The sequence below is a fragment of the Hippopotamus amphibius genome, chromosome X (assembly GCF_030028045.1).
Source record: "Hippopotamus amphibius kiboko isolate mHipAmp2 chromosome X, mHipAmp2.hap2, whole genome shotgun sequence".
In the NCBI taxonomy this organism is placed as follows: domain Eukaryota; kingdom Metazoa; phylum Chordata; class Mammalia; order Artiodactyla; family Hippopotamidae; genus Hippopotamus; species Hippopotamus amphibius.
In genome coordinates, this window is record NC_080203.1 from 4,382,506 (window position 1) to 4,405,856 (window position 23,351).

General features: G+C 36.9%; 1 protein-coding gene across 1 annotated transcript in view; it reads left to right on the forward strand.

The window, feature by feature from the left end:
- Nucleotides 1–23,351, forward strand: part of GABRA3 (gamma-aminobutyric acid type A receptor subunit alpha3) — a 254,392-nt gene that overhangs the window by 64,774 nt on the left and 166,267 nt on the right. The window contains exon 2 of the mRNA XM_057718114.1: nucleotides 4,058–4,223. Coding sequence (XP_057574097.1) covers nucleotides 4,084–4,223 — 140 coding nt within the window. The 5' untranslated portion in view covers nucleotides 4,058–4,083. The remainder of the gene's footprint in view (nucleotides 1–4,057; nucleotides 4,224–23,351) is intronic.

A 23,351-nucleotide genomic window follows, 5' to 3' on the forward strand; every position in this document is an offset into this window, starting at 1 on the left:
GTAAGGCCATATGGCTTAAATGGAGTAAGAGGAGGTTAGCCAGCTATTTGAGGATAAGATCATGTAGGTTCTTGTAGGTCATAATAAGGCTTTTGAAATGGGAAGCAATTGGATAATTTTGAACAGAGGAGAGACATGATCTGAACTTAACACTTTATAATTTCACTCTGTCTGCTGCTTAAAGAACAGACCGTAGGGGAGCAAGGGCAGAAGCAGCAAGACCAGTTAAAAGGCTTTTACAATGATCTCAGCAAGAGATGATGAGCCAGAGTCATAGCAGCAGAGGTGATGACCAGTGGTTTTATTCTGGATATGTTTCCTTTTGAATGAAATGTCCATGAGACTTGTTTATGGATTGAATGTGGGGTGTGAGAGTTAAAGTGGAGTCAAGAATGATTTCAGAGTTTTTACTCTGAGCAGATGGAAGGGTGGAGTTACCATTACCTGAGATGAGAAAGACTGCAGCAGGATCAGGTCTGTGTGTGTGTGTGCGGGTTGATATCTGAACGTGTTAGGTTTAAGATACTTCTTAGACATCTAAGTGCAGATATGGGTTGCAGGAGAGATCTAGGATGGAGATATTAATTTGTAAGTTATCAGCTAATAAAGATTTCCCTCTGGTTAGTTAGTTCCTTGTACCTTCCTTTAGCTCTTGAGCAGAGTGAATTTGCTGAGTAACCATTTGCTACTTTGGCTATGCAATGACACATTGTAGTGACTTGAGCATGTGTTATGATTGTGTGTTCCTAAACTATGGTAGTACATTCTAACACAGAGATTATCTGAGCCTTCACAAGGGTTGTCACCTCCCATATTATAGCCAATCAGCCCCTACCAGAGGGATCTGCCATTGTGACTATGGTTATCTGAATATACTCATTGGTTTCAAGCTCATATGTCATCAGTGCTTATTCATTTGCTGTACTTATATGAGCATATACCATAGTTGTCTACTTTTGCAATGTAGACTGGTTTCTTTATACTAACTTTAAAACTAGTATTAGGTTTTACTTCTGCTCATGCAACAGAGTTGTTTGATTATTCATGTCATTATATGATGTTCCTTTGCTGTAACTTTCAGTATATTCACCATGGATCTGTATAGTATTATATTTGTTTGTTCATATGTTATAAATGACCATTTATTCACCATGGTCATCATTACTTGAAAGATAGCAATTCTTCATTGTGGCCACTTGCATCTCTGTCTTACCTCTTCGCTCCAGTGAAAAATTTGAGCATGTCTACCTACTCTTGGACCATGGCTTCTGTTCCTGCATTATGGCAGTCTAGCATGGCCATCTACTCTTAAACCATGTCACTTTATTCCTATATCATGGTCGCCATGATACAGACATTGTATATGCACACGTCATGGCTAAGGACTAATATACCAAATACTTCTTCACATTCATCATGGTTTTTTAAGCATATACCATAGTTGTCTCCAGCTAGATAGACGCTTTATCATATTTGAAGCTCTTTGTTCAAGTGTCATGGTTTTCAGTTTATGCACTATGGTCACTTGAAAATTCAGCAAGGTTGTTAGAAGAATTTCGAGTGTCTGCTCTTCTGTGCTTCTCTGCACTTGTTTGATGATCATCTGAACATGTACATGGATTTATGTTCATTTAATGCTAATATCTTCTAATATGCCATATTTCTCTGTACATATATCAGGGTCGGGTCCTGTTTTTATAGATATTTACTAACTTGCTAAGACTCTGCCTGTTCCAGTGGCATGTTTTTTTAATTAAACAATTAGTTGTGGTAAAAAGCCACATGACAATCAACCATTTTAACTGTATAGTTTAGTATTGTTAAGTATATTCACATTATTGTACAGCAGCCTAGTGGCATTCTTTTGATCATGTGCAATGTCTTAATGAAATGTGTACCAAGGCCCTCTTCTCTTGTTTAGTGGTTATGAGGCTTATGTGCTATGGTTTTCTGACATATACCATGGCCAAATGGTTTTATATCATAAATGTGTTCACATGAATAATAATAATGTTGTTTGCTAACAAGTGTCATGGTAGTTGGAGGGCACCTATTATGTCCAACCTCTTTTATATGTAATGGATATCTTCTCATGCATAATGGTTATTTGAACACATATCTTAGTCATGAGTTCATATGACATTATTGTCTTCTTATGCATCATAGTTTTCTCCTTCCAAATCATGGGCATTTGTTTCTGTGTCATTGGCATCTATACATAGTGTGAAGGTTTGCTGCTTGTTTACCATAATCATTTGAACATAAACCACAGTTATATACTAGAATAGCATAGTTGAACACACACTATGAGTATCTTTGCTCATGCAGCATGGCTGTCTTCTCCTAAACCCAGGATTATTACTCAGGCACTCATGCTTTTTTGAGCATGCATCATGGTTCTGTCCTATATTCCATGGATTATTTCTGCAATTTAGACTTTGTATCCTGTATCAAGTCTCTTTGTTCCTATAGAGTAATTGTCAATCATGATTATAAGATCATAAATCTTTGTCATGTGATTTTCAACCTTAGGATCTGCCGAAGCACTATGGATGTTCGAGCATATATCAGAGTCGTTGCCCATATCACAGATATTTCTCTTCCCCCAGAATTGTCTATTTATGCACCATATTTTCTTACTCATATGCTATGGTTTTCTTAACTGTACTGTTTCTGTTGATTTCTCTAAAATAGCCATCAACTCTTGTACAGCTCATGAATGTCACAGCACATATTAGACTGAGCATAAGAAATTGCTGTTTTGTGAAGGAAAAATTGTCAAATATTGGCAAATTTATATGATATAACTGAATACTGTGAGTATTTCTATCTATAATGTGGACATTTTCTCATGTCAGAAATCCATCTTGTCCCATATCATGGTTTTCTATGCCTGTACCAGATTCAAGAAGGCAATATAGAACCTAGTGGCTGCTTTGGGGTGGAGGGGAGTGTTTAGGATCAATTTAGAAAGATTTTGTTCTTCATCTTCTCATCCACCAGAATAACTTTCCGGCATGTATCTGTTTCATATGTTAGTCTCTTGTATAAACTTCCCTTGGGAGAAACATTTCATATCCTTTTATGCCCTCTGAAAATTAAACCACCTATATGACTGAAAAAGAGTATGGTGCCGGGTCAGAACTAGGTCTCCTTCAAGTGGTCAGTTTCTCAAAGCCATAAGGTTTAGAGACATTGTTTTCTTAACCCCATGTCCTGGGTAAACCTCTACCAGTCCAGAATTCATAAAACAGCCTTGCATATAGGCAACTCAACATTACATAATTCTATCATCAGTATAATTTGCTGACCACGTAGGGATTTCTGTACCAGGAGACTAGGCTTGGATTTCTTCTTTATGTTGTGGCCCCTATATGGGACTGGTTTTGGCCGCAAATATCTCTTTATGGGAAAACATTGTATTCCTATTCAGGAATCATGGTGTCTCATCATTCAGTATTTTCTCAACCGGATTCAGAGGGAACAGTCCATCTACTCCAGGCCCTTTGATATTTTGGAAAACTGCTTAACTGTATCAAGATGAGAATCAATTTCAAAAATGCTATAAAGAGATTCCAGGTCTTAACATTCTAGAATTTTCTACAATATTGCACAATTACTCATGGAAAAGGCATTTGTGATAGTAAACAATCAAACAGGATTGGCAGAAAATAAAATGAAGACATGAGAGATTTTTTAAGATCTTGGATTATAAGAGGTAACTGGGGCTAAGAAAAGTTCTATGACTCACCTAGTTGAAAGAAGATAGAGAAAGAAATGGCTTTGTAAACTAAGACTTCCAATTACTGATTTAGAGTACTCTCTATTGATTGGGCTCTGGTATAATCAAGAGAGGGGTATGCCAGGAGTGAATTTTGGTGGCGTTGATGAACCGCAGTAGGAGGACTGTCATAGTAACCATTTAGTAGCTGTATATTATGGAAGTTAAGTGGCTCTAATAGAGTTGAATAAAATCTTTTTTTTCACCTCTTCTTCCTCCTTCCCTTTGTCTTCTACTCCTTTCCCCTTCCTCTTTCCCTGAACATGGCATTCACAGGTATCTCCAAGTTGGTGCCTAAGAAGATGATAATCACACAAATAAGTCAGTTCTACATGAATAGCCTTGGGCTTCTCTTCCTAATTAATATTCTTCCTGGAACAACTGGCCAAGGGGAATCAAGACGACAAGAACCTGGGGACTTTGTGAAGCAGGATATTGGCGGGTAAATACTCTTAACACCTATTACAAAAGAAGACTGTGATAAATTATGGCCTTTGACAAAAGCTTTTTTTTTTTAATTGAAGTGTAGTTGAGTTACAATATTATGTTAGTTTCAGGTGTAGAGCAAAGTGATTCAGTTATATATATATTCTTTATTTTCAGATTATTTTCCATTATTGGTTGTTACAGGATATTGAATATTGTTCCCTCTGATGTATAGTAAATCCTTGTTGCTTATCTGTTTTATATATAGTAGTGTATATCTGTTCATTCCATTCTCCTAATTTATTCCTTTCCCTTTCCTTTTCCCTCTGGTGACAATGATTTTTTTTTTCTATCTCTGTGAGTCTGTTTCAGTTGCATATATAGATTCATTTGTCTTATTTTTTAGATTCCACATATAAGTGATATCATATATCTCTATTTCTCTGTCTGACTTAATTCACTTAGTATGATAATCTCTAGGTCCATTTACATTGCTGAGAATGGCAATATTTCATTCTTTTTTATGGCTGAGAAATATTCTGTTGTGTATATATATACCACTTCTTTATGCATTCATCTGTTGATGGAAACTTAGGTTGCTTCCTTGTCTCAGCTATTATAAATAATGCTACAGTGAACATTGGGGCACAGGTATCTTTTCAAATTAGGGCTTTCATCTTTTCCAGATATATGCTGAGGAGTGGGATTGCTGGAACATATAGCAACTCTATTTTTAGTTTTTTAAGGAAACTTTATACTGTTTTCCACAGTGGCTGCACCAATTTACATTCACACCAACAGTGTAGGAGGATTCCCATTCTCCACACCCTTTCCAGCATTTATCATTTGTCTTTTTAAATTAATTAATTAATTGGCTGCATTGGGTCTTCATTGCTGCACACGGACTTTCTCTAGTTGCAGTGAGTAGGAGCTACTCTTCATTGTGGTGCACGGGCTCCTCATTGTGGTGGCTTCTCTTGTTTGGAGCATGAGCTCCAGGCACGTGGGCTTCAGTAGTTGTGGCACATGGGCTCAGTAGTTGTGGCTCATGGGCTTAGTTGCTCTGCGGCATGTGGGATCTTCCTGGAGCAGGGACTGAACCCATGTCCCCTGCATTGGCAGGCAGATTCTTAACCACTACACTACCAGGGAAGTCCCTTATCATTTGTTTTTGATGACAACCATTCTGACTGGGGTGAGGTGATACCTCATTGTGATTTTGATTTGCATTTCTCTAAGAATTAGTGATGTTGAGCACCTTTTCATGTGTCTGTTGGCCATTTGTATGTCTTCTTTGAAGAAATGTCTATTTAGGTCTTCTGCGCAAAATTTGATTGGGTTATTTGTTTTTTATTTGTTTGATATTGAGTTGCATGAGCTGTTTATATTTTGGAAATTAAGCTCCTGTTGGTTGCATCATTTGCAAATATTATCTCCCATTACTTAGATTGTCTTTTTGTATTATCGATGGTTTCCTTTGCTATGCAAAATCTTTTAAGTTTGATTAGCTCTCATTTCTTTATTTTTGCTTTTATTTCTTTTGCCTTGGGAGACTTATCTAAGAAAATATAGCTACAATTTATGTCAGAGAATGTTTTGCCTATGTTCTCTTCAAGAAGTTTTATGGTGCCTTGTCTTATACTTAGGTCTTTAAGCCATTTCGAGTTTATTTTTGTATATGGTGTGAGGGAGTCAACCAAAGCTTTTGATTTTTTCCCCATATGAACTCAAATACTCTGGTCCCTGATACTTAGACATTGCATTGTATTTGGAAAAACATTATCAGCTCAGATTCTCAAGGTAGAATGAGATCTCAAAGGTTTTCTTGGGCAACTCCTTGCCCATGTTTTAATTTCCTTTATAATGTCTTTTAAGCCATTTGCTCTCAATTTTCTCTCTTCTCTCTTAGATCTTCAACCTGTCCTTTTTTTAATTGGCTCTGTCCCATTAGCATTTAAATGGGATCAAGAATTTCCCAACTTAAATTTAAAAGTCCTCCCACCAGATAGTGCCTTAAATCTTTCTTCCTCTTCACAGTCATACTTCTTAAAGAAGCAGTTTTCTTTATTGTCTCTACTTACCTCTCACCCATTCCTCCACTGCTGCTGTCTGACTTACAACTCTGCGACTGTAAGGCAATTTCTGCAACCAAAATGGCCAATGTTGGCTCTGTTGCCAAAATGAACACTTACCTGTTCTTACGTTACTCAATTTCTTTAGTAGTAGCAACATTCAATATTGTTAACTTTTCCCTCTGTCCTTAACTCCTTTTTATTATAGAATTATATATATATATAAGAAATATATATATTCAGGAATAGTTTTCTCTGACTTCAGAGACACCACAATTCCCTGGTTCCTAGATTAGTTTCTCTAGAAGCAGCACCTGAGATAAGAATTCTTAAGCAGATAATTTATTGAAACAGTGCTCTCAGAGAAACTTGTAAGAGGTAAGGGAAGTGAGATAGGGAAGGAGCAAAAGTAAAGCAAAAGTGTGATTTCACTTGAAGTATAGTTTCCATTTGACCCCATGGGGAGGTGTGGAGCATGAATGGCACTATAGTTTTGGCAAGGGGCCTGGCCTTTTATAGCTTCATCTCAGTCAGTCATTGCCCTCCCAGGTATTTTATTATTTATTTATTTTTTACAAATTAATTTATATATTTATTTTATTGGCTGTGTTGGGTCTTTTTTGCTGTGCATGGGCTTTCTTTAGTTGCAGTGAGTGGGGGGCTACTGTTCGTTATGGTGCGCAGGCTCCTCACTGCTGTGGCTTCTCTTGTTGTGGAGCACTGGCTCTAGGAGCGTGGGTTTCAGTAGTTGCAGCACATGGGCTGAATAGTTGTGGCTTGTGGGCTTAGTTGCTCTGCGGCATGTGGGATCTTCCTGGAGCAGGGATGGAACCCGTATCCCCTGCATTGGCAGGTGGATTCTTAACCACTGAGCCACCTAGGAAGCCCACCCTCCCAGCTATTTTAGAGTGAGATGGTTCCCTTCAGCTGATGGTAATACTCAGAAGTAGCTAGGGGATGGTTTTACTGGCACAGTAAAAGAAATCTGGACAGAGTTCTAACAGTAAATACTATGTTTGGTTTTCTTCAGGTTTTTATGGCTATGGTTTCTACAATATTTTCCACAATATTACACAGCTGTATCAAAGGCCTTTTGTAATCTCTTTAGTAGTCTTTCTTTGTTAATTGCTCAGGTGTCGGTGTTTTTCTTTGTTTTGTTCTGGGTGCTCTTTTTACCATAGAGACTCAGTGATTTCATCTGTCCCCACGACATTGTTACCTTTATATATATGCCAATGACTCTCATCTCAATCACCATTCCTAACTCCTCTTGAGAGTCAGATGTCTATATCCAACTATTGAACATGTCCACTTGGCTATTCCATAAACTCTTTAAACTAAGCATGTCCAAAATAGTCTCATCATCTCCATCTCTCTTCCCCCTCTAAAAACAACAAATAGACAAACATAACATGCTCCTCTTCCTTTTTTCCTTGTTTCAGTGGTACCACTACATGTCTAGTTGCTTGAGCTGGATTCTTGGAATCATTTTTGCCAATTTTCTACCCTTCACCTTACAGATTGAATCCATCCCTAAGATCTGTCACTTCTTTCTCCCACATCCCTTGGATTAATCTACTTTTTTTTTCAACTTTCCTGATACCACCCTAGTTTAAACCAATGTTGTCTTCCACTTAGACTACTGCAAGAGTCTCTAATTGGTCTTACTTCCAAAAGTCAGACCAGTGTTTCTTCTGCAATGCGTATTGCATTATATCTATCCTATTTAGAGTTACTTAATGACTTTCTATTATCTCTAAAGTCCAAATTCCTTAATATGATCTTATAAGGCCTAGTATGACCCAACCTCTACCCATCTTGTCAGCCTTATTTCTTGGTCCTCCTGTCACCAAACTCTATGTTCTTCAGCTATATTGGACTTCTTTTGACTTTAAAATTCAATCTCATTCAGAGAATATCCTTACTAGAAATCACCCCCTTAGCCTATACATATTTCAGTATTACAGAAGATATTTTAGTCTTTGGTAGTGTTTGTTGTTGTTTTACATTTGGCTATTGTCCCATATTCTTGGAATCTTTAGGATTTCATAATTATTTTTGGAAGGTTGATTATCCTACTGTACTCTGAGGCTTTCCATCTTCTCTGAGCATTTTCAACAATAATCTCTGGGGCTGAGGGCTGCAGAACTGGACTAACTTGGCCTATGAGGCTGTTTTTGTTCTTTATCTCAGTGTAGAAAAAAAAAGACTAGTTCTGTCTTATTATCTTGTCATGTATCTGATTTCATTGGGCATCATAGATGTTCTAAATAAGATGGAGGTTCTAAATAAATGAATCTTACCTCTTCAGATGTTAAAGCTTTTTAATTTTAACTCTGAGAAAAAGGCTCTCTAAGAATGTATTGCATGTTATCTAATAATCCTAAACAAGGATTTTGAACAGAATAATCCCACTTCTTGGTGACTTTCTGATCATCATAAAGAGCATTCATTATGTTTTTTTCTGTGTCTCCATCCTCGGTGTTAGTTGTCACCTCTCCTGCTTACATCAGATTGCTTAGTACTTAGAAAACCAGATAATCAAGTCTTTTAATACCTATGTTAAAGAGAAGGCCAAAACATCTTGCTTGAAAAGGCAGAGACAAATGCTTATACTTAATACAGGGATGTTAAAAACCTTTTGGGGGGTTTACTTTCTTTCAAGTCCAATACAATTCATGTTTTGGAGGGATAAGACTTCTAAAAGTCTGGCTCTGAATATTAGCATTGGCATTATATTTGTATTCCCTAGAAATAAATGAACCAATACAACTTTAAAATATATGATATATACTGGTAGCTCTGATACTTAACACCTGCTTCTTTTTGTTTGCTTGTTTTCATACACTTTGTTTCATTTTAAAGCTCTTTATTGAAATATAATTTCTTTACACTGTTGTGCCAGTTTTTGCTGTACAACAAAGTGAATCATCTGTATTTATACATATATCCCCATATCCCCTCCCTACCGCGACTCCCTCCCACCCTCCCTATCCCAGCACTCTAAGTCATCACCCATCATCGAGTTGATCTCCCTATTTTATGCAGCAGTTTCCTACTAGCTATCTGTTTTACATTTGATAGTGTATATATGTCAATGCTACTCTCTCACTTCATCCGAACTTCCCCTTCACCCCACACCCCGTGTCCTCAAGTCCGTTCTCTACAACTGCATCATCATTCTTGCCCTGTCACTGAGTTCATCACTACCATTTTTTAAGATTACATATATATGAGTTAGCATATGGTATTTCTTTTTCTGGCTTACTTCGCTCTGTATGACAGACTCTAGGTCCATCCACCTCACTACATATAACTCAATGTCATTCCTATTTATGGCTGAGTAATATTCCACTGTATATATGTGCCACATCTTCTTTATCCATTCATCTGCTGATGGGCATTTAGGTTGCTTCCATGTCCTGGCTATTGTAAACAGTGCTGCAATGAACATTGTGGTACATGTTTCTTTTTGGATTATGGTTTTCTCAGGATATAGCCCAAGAGTGGGAGTTGAGTCATATGGTAGTTCTATTTTTAGGTTTTTAAGGAACCTCCATGCTGTTTTCCATAGTGGCTGTACCAACTTACATTCCCACCAACAGTGCAGGAGGGTTCCACTTTCTCCACACCCTCTCCAGCATTTATTGTTTCCAGATTTTTTGATGATGGCCATTCTGACTGGTGGCTTTGACTTGCATTTCTCTGATGATTAGTGATGTTGAGCATCTTTTCATGTGTTTGTTAGCCATCTGCATATCTTCTTTGGAGAAATGTCTATTTAGGTCTTTCACCCATTTGTGGATTGGGTTATTTGCTTTTTTGGTATTAAGGTACATGAGCTGCTTGTATATTTTGGAGATTAATCCTTTGTCCATTGCTTCATTGGCAAGTATTTTCTCCCATTCTGAGGATTGCCTTCTTGTCTTGTTTCTGGTTTTTTTCACTGTGCAAAAGCTTTGAAGTTTCATTAGGTCCTATTTGTTTATTTTTGATTTTATTTCCATGATTCTAGAAGGTGGGTCCAAAAGGATCTTGCTTTGATGGATGTCACAGAGTGTTCTGCCTATGTTTTCCTCTAGGAGTTTTATAGTGTCTGGCCTTACATGTAGGTCCTTAATCCATTTGGAGTTTATTTTTGTGTATGGTGTTAGGAAGTGTTCTAATTTCATTCTTTTACATGTTGCTGTCCAATTTTCCCAGCACCATTTATTGAAGAGGCTGTCTTTTTTCCATTGTATATTCTTGCCTTCTTTGTTAAAGATAAGGTGCCCATATGTGCATGGGTTTATCTCTGGACTGTCTATTCTGTTCCATTCATCTGTATTTCTGTTTTTCTGCCAGTACCATACTGTCTTGATCACTGTAGTCTTGTAGTATAGTTTGAAGTCAGGGAGCCTACCAACTCCGTCTTTCCTTCTCAAGATTACTTTGGCTCTACAGGGTCTTTTGCATTTCCACACAAATCATAAAATTTCTTGTTCTAGTTCTGTGAAAAATGCCATTGGTAATTTGATCGGGATTGCATTGAATCTGTGAATTGCTTTGGGTAGCATAGTCATTTTCATAATGTTGATTCTTCCAATCCAAGAACATGGTATGTCTCTGCATCTGTTTGTATCATCTTTGATTTCTTTCATCAGTGTCTTACAGTTTACTGCATACAGGTCTTTTGCCTCCTTAGGCTGGTTTATTCCTAGGTATTTTATTCTTTTGATTGCAATGGTAAATGGGAGTGTTTCCGTAATTTCTCTTTCTGCTCTTTCATTGTTAGTGTATAGGAATGCAAGAGATTTCTGCACATTAATTTTGTATCCTGCTACTTTACTAAATCCATCCATTAGTGCTAGAAGTTTTCTCATAGAGTCTTTAGGGTTTTCTATGTATAATATCATGTCACCTGCAGAGTGACAATTTTATTTCTTCTTTTCCAATTTGGATTCCTTTTATTTCTTTTTCTTCTCTGATTGCTGTGGCTAACACTTCTAAAACTATGTTGAATAATAGTGGTGAGAGTGGACAACCTTGTCTTGTTCCTGTCCTTAGAGGGAATGCATTCAGTTTTTCACCATTGAGAATGATGTTGGCTGTTGGTTTGTCATATATGGCTTTTATTATGTTGAGGTAACTTCCTTCTATGCCCACTTTCTGGAGAGTTTTTATCATAAATGGATGTTGAATTTTTTCAAAAGCTTTTTCTGTATCTATTGAGATGGGCATATGGATTTTATCCTTCAATTTGTTAATATGATGTATCACATTGATTGATTTGCATATATTGAAGAATCCTTGCATTCAGGGGAAAAACCCCACTTGATCATGGTGTATGATCTTTTTAATGTGCTGTTGGATTCTGTTTGCTAGTATTTTGTTGAGGATTTTTGCATCTATATTCATCAGTGATATTGGCATGTAATGTTCTTTTTCTGTGGCATCTTTTTCTGGCTTTGGTATCAGGGTAATCGTTGCCTTGTAAAATGAGTTTGGGAGTTTTCCTCCTTCTGCTCTATTTTGGAAGAATTTGAGAAGGATAGGTGTTAGCTCTTCTCTAAATGTTGGATAGAATTCGCCTGTGAAGCCATCTGGCCCTGGGCTTTTGTTTGTTGGGAGATTTTTAATCACAGTCTCAATTTTAGTGCTTGTGATTGGTCTGTTCACATTTTCTGTTTCTTCCAGGTTCAGTCTTGGAAGATTGTACTTTTCTAAGAATTTATCCATTTCTTCCAGGTTATCCAATTTATTGGCATATAGGTGTTTGTAGTAGTCTCTCATGATCTTTTGTATTTCTGTGGTGTCAGCTGTAACTTCTCCTTTTTCATGTCTAATTCTGCTGATTTGCGTCTTCTCCCTTTATTTCCTGATGAGTCTAGCTATAGGTTTATCAATTTTATTTATCTTCGCAAAGAACCAGCTTTTAGTTTTATTGATCTTTGCTCTTTTTCCCTTCATTTCTTTTTTTTATTTCTGATCTGATCTTTTTTTTTAAATTTTTTATTTGTTTATTTTTTACAATAAACTGCATATATTTAGAGTGTACAATTTGTTATCCCAGTCTCCAAATTCATTCCCCCCAACCCTCCTTGCTCCCCACTTGGTGTCCATAAGTTTGTTCTCTACATCTCTGCCTTGCAAACCGGTTGATTTGTACCATTTTTCTATAGTCCACATATATGTGTTAATATACAATATTTGTTTTTCTCTTTCTGACTCACTTCACTCTGTATGACAGTCTCTAGGTCCATCCATGTCTCTACAAATGTCCCAGTTTCATTGCCTTTTACAGCTGAGTAATATGCCCTTGTATGTATGTACCACATCTTCTTTATCCATTCATCTGTTGATAGACATTTAGGTTGCTTCCATGTCCTGGCTATTGTAAATAGTGCTGCAGTGAACATTGGAGTGCATGTGTCTTTTTGAATTATGGTGTTCTCTGGGTATATGCCCAGTAGTGGGATTGCTGGGTCATATGGTAGTTCTATTTTTAGTTTTTCAAGGAACCTCCATACTGTTTTCCATAGTGGCTGTATCTGATCTGATCTTTATGATTTATTTCCTTCTGCTCACTTTGGGTTTTTTTTTGTTGTTGTTGTTATTCTTTCTCTAATTGTTTTAGATGTAAGTTTAGGTTGTTTATTCAACATTTTTCTTGTTTCTTGAGTTAGGATTGTATTGCTATAAACTTTCTTCTTAGAACTGTTTTTGCTGCATCCCATAGGTTTTGGGTCATCGTGTTTTCATTGTAATTTGTTTCTAGGTATTTTTTGATTTCCTCTTTCATTTCTGCATTGACTTCTTGGTTGTTTAATAGCATATTGTTTAGGCTCCATGTGTTTGTATTTTTTACAGCTTTTTTTCCTATAATTGATATCTATTCTCATGGCTTTGTGGTCAGAGAAGATGCTTGATATGATTTCAATTTTCTTGAATTTACCGAGGGCTGATTTGTGCCCCATCATGTGATCTATCCTGGAGAATGTTCCATGTGCACTTGAGAAGAAAATGTATTCTTTAATTTTTGCATAGAATGTCCTATAAATATCAATTAAGTCAAGATGGTCTAATGTCTGATTTAAAGCTTGTGTGTCCTTATTTATTTGATGTTTGCATGATCTGGCCATTGGTGTAAGTGGGGTGTTAAAGTCTCCTACTATTACTGTGTTACTGTTGATTTCCCCTTTTATGGCTGTTAGCATTTGCCTTATGTATTGAAATGCTCCTGTGTTAGGTACATAGATATTTACAATTGTTATATCTTCTTTTTGGATTGATCCCTTGGTCATTATGTAGTGTCCTTCCTTGTCTCTTGTAATAGTCTTTACTAAGGTTTAATTTGTCTGATATGAGTTTTGCTACTCCAGCTTTCTTTTGACTTCCATTTGCATGGAATATCTTTTTCCTCCCCTTTACTTTTAGTCTGTATGTGTCCCTAAGTCTGAAGTGGGTTTCTTGTAGACAGCATATAGAAGGGTCTTGTTTTTGTATCCATTCAGCCAGTCTGTGTCTTTGGGTTGGAGCATTTAATCCACTTACATTTAAGGTAATTATTGACATGTTCATATCTTCTTAATGATGCTTTTGTGCATTGACTGAAACCTATTTGCTGCATTATTTTATCCACCTTTAGTGTTTTATTCAATTAAATCACCTGGGTTGGTTACCCAAGCAGCTTCAACTATCAGCAGTGTTTTATTGACCTGTACTTTGTTTAAATCATGTTCTAAATGCAATGGTTCTCAATGTTTTATATGTGTAAGCTCTGTACCTGGAGAATTTGATTTAGTAGCTCTAGGGATAGTGCCTTAAAAATATGCATTTTTATCAAGTGCCCCAAATGATTCTGATGTAAGGAATCTTTGAACAATACTTTGGGGACACAGTCCTTGTTTTCAAAGAACTTACAGTATAGTTAGGAATATGGAATTCTGAAATTTTAGAATAGCTGACATGGGAAAACTCATAGAGAACACCTAGTCAGATCCTTCATTTTGTGCATGAAGAAACTGAGTTCCAGAAAAGGAAATTTACTTTTCTAAGACTTTACAGAAAATTAGTAGTAGAGCTAAGTTTAGAACAGCGGTCTCTAATTCCAAGTCCCATATTTTAAAAGAAAAGCTACAAGGAAGAAGTTCAACTTCATGTAATAAAGAAATTTCTTATATTCCTGCTTCCTGGCTCAATATTTTGACCATCAACAAATGAGAACTATATGTGTGAACAGTGTTAGGTTGGAACATTATGAAAATGTCATTTCTCTGGGTCAAATATTTGAATATAAGCAATTTCATGATGGGTCAAGCTAAGTAAGTGGGTCAAGCATAAATGCCAGATGGATCTTCTGTCCTGGTCTAACTGCAATTGTGTCAAGCAGGATCCCAAAGGATACAGATGTGGCATTTCAATTAAGAATATTTGAGGAGGGTACATTTGCAAAGGACCTAATTGTAAATTTATGATCTGGGTGTGGATACACCCCCAGTGGATAGAGCAAGAACCTAAGGCCAGCAGTAGATATGTCATGTAAATCAAGTTTTCTTAAGAGGTGCAGAGATCTTTAGTGGAGGAGATTTCACAGGGAGAGAGCCAAGAGATTACATACCCAGACTTTCTTTCTCCCCTTGTCTTCTGCCAAGTTTAAGCCAGAGGCTGTGGCAGCCCTGCTGATATAGTTCATATAGGTTATCCTTAAAAGAAAGAGAATGGGGTGGAGAAGAGTATATAATATATCCAGAAGGGGAAATGAAAGACCCTGGGCACCAGGCCTTACATTTGCATGACACCATATCACCAATTTTTCTGCATTATGATTATGTATCAGTGGCAGTGGTGAGAGCAGATATTGTGAATTTAAGAGGGAATGGTTGAACTGTGGATTCATTGTCTCTGTGTCACATTCACAGCCTAACTTGGTGCCATGTTCCAAAGGTCCTTGTAAGTGTCTGCTTTCATCATGAAATATATTTTCTCAGTTCTCTTAGTCTCAGAATAAACTGGCACCTGTGGCCACAGATGTAAATACTGAGTTACTAAGAGAAACATGAACAACTTGGTTTTTATTTTACTTTAATGAAGTGAATAATGTGGACAGGTGTGGCACATATTGTGTGGAATGACTCAAGCTAATTTTGACTTGAAGTATGAAAATTCCAGGCTCTTCTGTGTGTGTATAATCTCTATCATGGAATCAATACCTTAATACTTTTACCATTCAATCACCAAATCTGAAAATTTAAGAATCAGATGTGGGACCTGAGAAGCTGTAAGTCCTAAGCTCCTACCCTGATCAAGAATCCATCTTGCCTTGTGTTTTATGATTGACCTACCAGTTTGAATCCCTCCAGTAGTAAACTGCATTACTACCATGGGCATATAGCTCTAGGGATTGGAAAGTGCTTCCTATATATTGAATAGAAATCCATTTTCCTCTAATGCCTACCAGTTTTAAGGCTCTGTGGCACTTGTTTCCTTTTTCATATAACAGCTCTCAGAGCAACTCCATGCTTTCTTGTCTACAGGATAACTCTCATTACTTTCAACTATTCTCCTCATATGATACAATTTTCCAGACATTGCTTAAAACTGGACACTCTCCTTTGCTCTCTAAGTAGATTTTTTGAAACTTAGTTCAATACTTTATTCTTATTTATAGTTTTTATATTCTATCATGTTACTTTAAAGCTTATATTTAAATAACTCTTACTATGTACCAAGCACTATTTTAAGTGCTTTACATATGTTAATTCATATAATCATTATAACAGACCTGCTAGCTAAGTGCTGGCTATTATTCCTGGTTCACAGATAAAATATGGAGACACGGAGAGGTCAAGCAACTTGCCAAAGCTCACACAGTTAAAAAGTGGCAGAGCCAGGACTGAAACCTATATGGTCTGGCTCCAGAGCACATGCTATTAATTGCTACAATGTATTGCTTTTCATGTGTTTGGTTACTTTTAAGTAAGAATTAGGCACATTTCCATTTATTTTGCTTACATGAACATTTACTTATGTATAGTAATCCCTCAATCCCTGAATACTTAATATTTTAGTCACATGGCTGCCTGGCCTATGCTAAAATGGGACAAGTGTAATTTTCTTGTAAGACCTAGAGGAATAAGAAATATCATTTCCCATTTTGAAGTAGAAGTGTAGAATTTGTAACACAGAGCAGAGATGGACATTTGAAGCCAATATCAAGAATATTTGGCAGGTGATGCTGTGACTTCCTATTGTATCCTGTCAGGAGGCAAGTTTGGCTCAGTATTACTGATGCTAAGTGTGATCTCTTGGTTAACGTGATGACCGTCAGGACTCTCCATTGTAAGGATGCTAGCCACCAGGATTGATTGAGAGATTTGAGCTCATGACCAGCTCATTGCTTTGGTCATGGCCATGTTTGTGGGGTAGAGAGTAAATAATAGTGGAGAAGAGAATATTCCTAGTACTGTAGTTTCCCTTTTGTGTCATAATTATTTTCTCCACATAGGCAGTGTTATAAATGGTTCTCAGGCTGGCCTATGAAAATCCACTTAACGAGGAATGTTGCTGAAATAGTGCTCCTGCATTGGCAATCACAATCATTCAGGTAAATTATGAGAAATAAAGACTTGTGTAGCCTTGCTTGGAAAACTAGTTACCTTTTATGGCATTGTTTCAAAGGAAGAATGTATCTTTAATTCTTTGCAGACTTTGGAATACAACCCATTTTAAGTTGGGGTATGCCTGCTTATGTTCACATATGAAATCATATCTCTAAGGTCTAGTACCTTGTTATTTAATCATTCACAACATATAGTAGTCATATCTTGTGTGTTTCTGTGAAGCAGTGGCTTTTAGTTACTAAGAAGGTATGAAGGACTTGGTTTTTAATTTTAATTTAGCAAATAGTGTGAACAGGTGGAGCACATAGTGAATGGGTATGTCTTAAGCTAGCACTTCTTTAGTTTCATAACCTGTCTATAGAAGCCATTTAAGAAAAAGACAGTAGTCTTTTTGAGATGGATTGGGCATATTCTAGTCAAAAATCAGTTTATCCTTTTTTATTTAAGTGCCTTCTATAAAAACATTAGAATGTATGTTATTGAATTCCAGGTGTTTCTCATTTCCTTCCCAGTATATAACTGGTATCCCTAGTGCTGAATTTTTAGCTAGAGCTTTCCACTTATTGGAATGATGGGACTTGGAAAATGAAAACATGAGGTGTATTGGGAAATGGTGAATAATCTGATATGGCTATGATTTCTGGTCAGAAGGAGAGGTAGTGGAATTTACAACTGTAAAGGTATATTGGGAATAGATTGCAGATTCACAGAAAGCCATGAATATCAGGCTGAGGAGGTGGATTTTATTTGGTAACCATGAAGAGTTATTAAAGGCTTGTGAGCATTGCAGGTACATGATCTGAATAGGAATTTTAAAAAAGTACTTTTTTAAAAAAATTGAAATATAATTTACATATAACATTGTGTAAGTTTAAGGTGTAAAATGTTTTGGTTTGATACATTTATATATTGCAATATGATTATAGTAGTTAGCTAATGCCTTTATCATGTCACATATTTATCGTTTTTTCCTATCAGAACTTTTATTTTATTTTTAAGAACTTTTATTGAGATATAATTGAAACAATGAACTGCATATATTTAAAGTGTACAATTTGATATTTTTTCTTATTTATCATTTCTTTTTGTGTTAAGAAGAGTTAAGATTTAGTCGCTTAAAAAGTGGGGCTGGGAAAGTCACTGATAAGAAAGCAGTAATCATTCAAAAAGAAGGGGGAGGGACCTCCCTCCGCAGAGCCGAGCGCCCGGCTGGAGCCATCTCTAACTCAGGGAGGAAGAGAGACAGGCCGAAAACTGACGCTCAGACAGTCACACAGAGAGGAGAAAAAGATGGCGGCGAAGTAGAGAGACGTGGAGTGCATCCCTCTCCACAGATGCATTGGGAATGCACGGAAGGACGCAGTCATTCCCACAGAGAACCAGCTGAACACCAGCAGACGGCCTCGGACACCGGATGGGACTGCGGGGAGCCCGACATAGCCGACTGAATATTCGTCTAATCCAATACTTGGACATTAGTCTGAGGCTTGGACAGTCTTCTATAAACACCTCTATCACCAGGACAAGCAACCCCAAAAGCTTGGACAACCATGAGGAAACAAAGAAACACCATGCAGGCAAAGGAGCAGGAAAAAAACCCACAAGACCAAATAAATGAGGAGGAAATAGGAAAAATGCCTGAAAAAGAATTTAGAGTAATGATAGTAAAAATGATACAAAATCTCGATAACAAATTAGAGAAAGTACAAGAAACAGTTCATAAGAACTCAGAAAAACAAACAGCAATGGATAACAAAATAACTGAAATTAAAAATACTCTAGATGCTCTAACCAGCAGAATGACTGAGGCAGAAGAACGAATAAGTGAGTTGGAAGATAGAATGGAAGAAATAAACGCCACAGAGCAGGAAAAAGATAAAAAAATAAAAAGACTAGAAGACAGCCTCAGAGACCTCAGTGATAACCTTAAACGTACCAACATTCGAATTATAGGCATCCCAGAAGAAGAAGAAAACAAGAAAGGGTCTGTGAAAATATTTGAAGAGGTTCTAGTGGAAAACTTCCCCAACATGGGAAAGGAAATAATGAACCAAGTCCAAGAAGCACAGAGAGTCCCATACAGAATAAACCCAAGGAGAAATACACCAAGACACATATTAATCAAACTAACGACAATTCAACACAAAGAAAAAATATTAAAAGCAGCAAGAGAAAAGCAACAAACAACATATAAGGGAAAACCCATCAGGATAACAGCTGACCTTTCTACAGAAACTCTGCAGGCCAGAAGGGAATGGCAGGATATACTGAAAGTCCTGAAAGAGAGAAACCTACAGCCAAGAATACTTTACCCAGCAAGAATCTCATTCAGATTTGAGGGAGAAATCAAAAGCTTTCCAGACAAGCAAAAGTTAAGAGAATTCAGCACCACCAAACCAGCCTTACAACAAGTGCTAAAGGAACTTCTCTAAGTAGGAAACACAAGAAAAGGAAAACACCTACAAATACAAACCCAAAACAATTAAGAAAATGGTAATTGGAACACACATGTCAATAATCACTTTAAATGTAAATGGATTAAATGCTCCAACCAAAAGACACAGACTGGCTGAATGGATACAAAAACAAGACCCTTCTATATGCTGCCTACAAGAAACCCACTTCAGACCAAGGGATACATATAGACTGAAAGTGAAGGGATGGAAAAAGATATTCCATGCAAATGGAAGTCAAAAGAAAGCTGGAGTAGCAATACTCATATCAGACAAATTAGACTTGAAAGTAAAGACTATTAAAAGAGACAAGGAAGGGCACTACATAATGATCAAGGGATCCATCCAAGAAGAACATATCACAATGGTAAATATCTATGCCCCCAATATAGGAGCACCTCAATACATAAGGCAAATGCTAACAGCTATAAAAGGGGACATCGACAGTAACACAATTATAGTGGGAGACTTGAACACCCCACTTACATCAATGGACAGATCATCCAAACAGAAAATAAATAAAGACACACAAGCTTTAAATGACACATTAGACCATCTCGACTTAATTGATATTTATAGGACATTCCACCCAAAAACGACAGACTACACTTTCTTCTCAAGTGCACACGGAACATTTTCCAGGATAGATCACATCTTGGGTCACAAATCAAACCTCAGCAAATTCAAGAAAATTGAAATCATATCAAGCATCTTCTCAGACCACAACGCCATGAGACTAGATATCAATTACAGGAAAAAAACTGCAAAAAATACAAACACATGGAGGCTAAACAATTCACTATTAAACAACCAAGGAATCACTACAGAAATCAAAGAGGAAATCAAAAAGTATCTAGAAACAAATGACAACGAAAACACAACAACCCAAAACCTATGGGACGCAGCAAAAGCAGTTCTAAGAGGGAAGTTTATAGCAATACAGTCCTACCTTAAGAAACAAGAAAATGATCGAATAAACAACCTAACCTTACACCTCAAACAACTAGAGAAAGAAGAACAAAGAAACCCCAAAATGAGCAGAAGGAAAGAAATCATAAAGATCAGAGCAGAAATAAATGAAAAAGAAAGGAAAGAAACCATAAGAAAAATAAATAAAACTAAAAGCTGGTTCTTTGAGAAGATTAACAAAATTGATAAACCATTAGCCAGACTCATCAAGAAAAAAAGAGAGAAGATGCAAATCAACAGAATTAGAAATGAAAAAGGAGAAGTCACAACGGACACCTCAGAAATACAAAACATCATGAGAGACTACTACAAGCAACTATATGCCAATCAATTGGATAACCTGGAAGAAATGGATACATTCTTAGAAAAATACAATCTTCCAAGACTGAACCAGGAAGAAATAGAAACCATGAACAGACCAATCACAAGTACAGAAATTGAGGCAGTGATTAAAAATCTCCCAACACACAAAAGCCCAGGACCAGATGGATTCACAGGCGAATTCTATCAAACATTTCGAGAAGAGTTAACACCTATCCTTCTCAAACTCTTCCAAAATATTGCAGAAGGCGGAGCACTCCCAAACTCATTCTATGAGGCTACCATCACCCTGATACCAAAACCAGGCAAAGATGTCACAAAAAAAGAAAACTACAGACCAATATCACTGATGAATATAGATGCAAAAATCCTCAACAAAATACTAGCTAACAGACTGCAACAGCACATTAAAAAAATCATACACCACGATCAAGTGGGGTTTATCCCTGGGATGCAAGGATTCTTCAATATACGCAAATCAATCAACGTGATACATCATATCAACAAATTGAAGGATAAAAACCATATGATCATTTCAATAGATGCAGAAAAAGCTTTTGACAAAGTTCAACATCCATTTATGATAAAAGCTCTCCAGAAAATGGGCATAGAAGGAAATTACCTCAACATCATAAAAGCCATATATGACAAACCAAAAGCCAACATTGTTCTCAATGGAGAAAAACTGGAAGAATTCCCTCTAAGAACAGGAACAAGACAAGGGTGTCCACTCTCACCACTGTTATTCAACATAGTTTTGGAAGTGTTAGCCACAGCAATCAGAGAAGAAAAAGAAATTAAAGGAATCCAAATTGGAAAAGAAGAAGTAAAATTATCACTCTTTGCAGATGACATGATACTATATATAGAAAACCCTAAAGACTCTACCAGAAAACTGCTAGCACTCATTGATGAGTTTAGTAAAGTAGCAGGATACAAAATTAATGCACAGAAATCTCTTGCATTCCTATACACTAACAACGGAAGAGCAGAAAGAGAAATTAAGGAAACTCTCCCATTCACCATTGCAACCAAAAGAATAAAATACCTAGGAATAAACCTGCCTAAGGAGGCAAAAGATCTGTATGCAGAAAACTTTAAGACATTGATGAAAGAAATCAAAGATGACATAAACAGATGGAGGGATATACCATGTTCCTGGATTGGAAGAATCAACATCGTGAAAATGACTGTACTACCCAAAGCAATTTACAGATTCAATGCAATCCCGATCAGATTGCCAATGGCATTTTTCACAGAACTAGAGCAAGAAATCTTACGATTTGTATGGAAACGCAAAAGACCCCGAATAGCCAAAGCAATCTTGAGAAGGAAAAATGGAGTTGGTGGAATCAGGCTTCCTGACTTCAAACTATACTACAAGGCCATAGTGATCAAGACAGTATGGTACTGGCACAAAAATAGAAAGGAAGATCAATGGAACAGAATAGAGAACTCAGAAGTAAGCCCAAACACATATGGGCACCTTATCTTTGACAAAGGAGGCACGAGTATACAATGGAAAAAAGACAGCCTCTTCAATAAGTGGTGCTGGGAAAATTGGACAGCAACATGTAAAAGAATGAAATTAGAACACTTCCTAACACCATACACAAAAATAAACTCCAAATGGATTAAAGACCTACATGTAAGGCCAGACACTATCAAACTCCTAGAGGAAAACATAGGCAGAACACTCTTTGACATACATCAAAGCAACATCCTTTTTGACCCACCTCCTAGAATCATGGAAATAAAATCAAGAATCAACGAATGGGACCTCATGAAACTTAAAAGCTTTTGCACAGCAAAAGAAACCATAAACAAGACTAAAAGGCAACCCTCAGAATGGGAAAAAATAATTGCCTATGAAACAACGGACAAAGGATTAACCTCCAAAATATACAAGCAGCTCATGCAGCTTCATACCAAAAAAGCAAATAACCCAATCCACAAATGGGCAGAAGACCTAAATAGACATTTCTCCAAAGAAGACATACAGATGGCCAACAAACACATGAAAAGATGCTCAACATCACTCATCATCAGAGAAATGCAAGTCAAAGCCACAATGAGGTATCACCTCACACCAATCAGAATGGCCATCATCACAAAGTCTGGAAACAACAAATGTTGGAGAGGGTGTGGAGAAAAGGGAACTCTTCTGCACTGTTGGTGGGACTGTAAGTTGGTACAGCCACTATGGAAAACAATTTGGAGGTTCCTTAAAAAACTACAAATAGAACTACCATATGATCCAGTAATCCCACTCCTGGGCATATACCCAAAGAAAACCATAATCCCAAAAGAAACTTGTACCATAATGTTTATTGCAGCACTCTTTACAATAGCCAGGACATGGAAGCAACCTAAATGCCCATCAACAAATGAATGGATACAGAAGATGTGGCATATATATACAATGGAATATTACTCAGCTATAAAAAGGGATGAGATGGAGCTATATGTAATGAGGTGGATAGAACTACAATCTGTCATACAGAGTGAAGTAAGTCAGAAAGAGAAAGACAAATATTGTATGCTAACTCACATATACGGAATCTAAAAATGGTACTGATGAACTCAGTGACAAGAACAGGGAAGCAGATACAGAGAATGGACTGGAGAACTCGAGGTATGGGAGGGGGTGGGGGGTGAAGGGGAAACTGAGAAGAAGCGGGAGAGTAGTACAGACATATATATACTACCAACTGTAAAATAGTCAGTG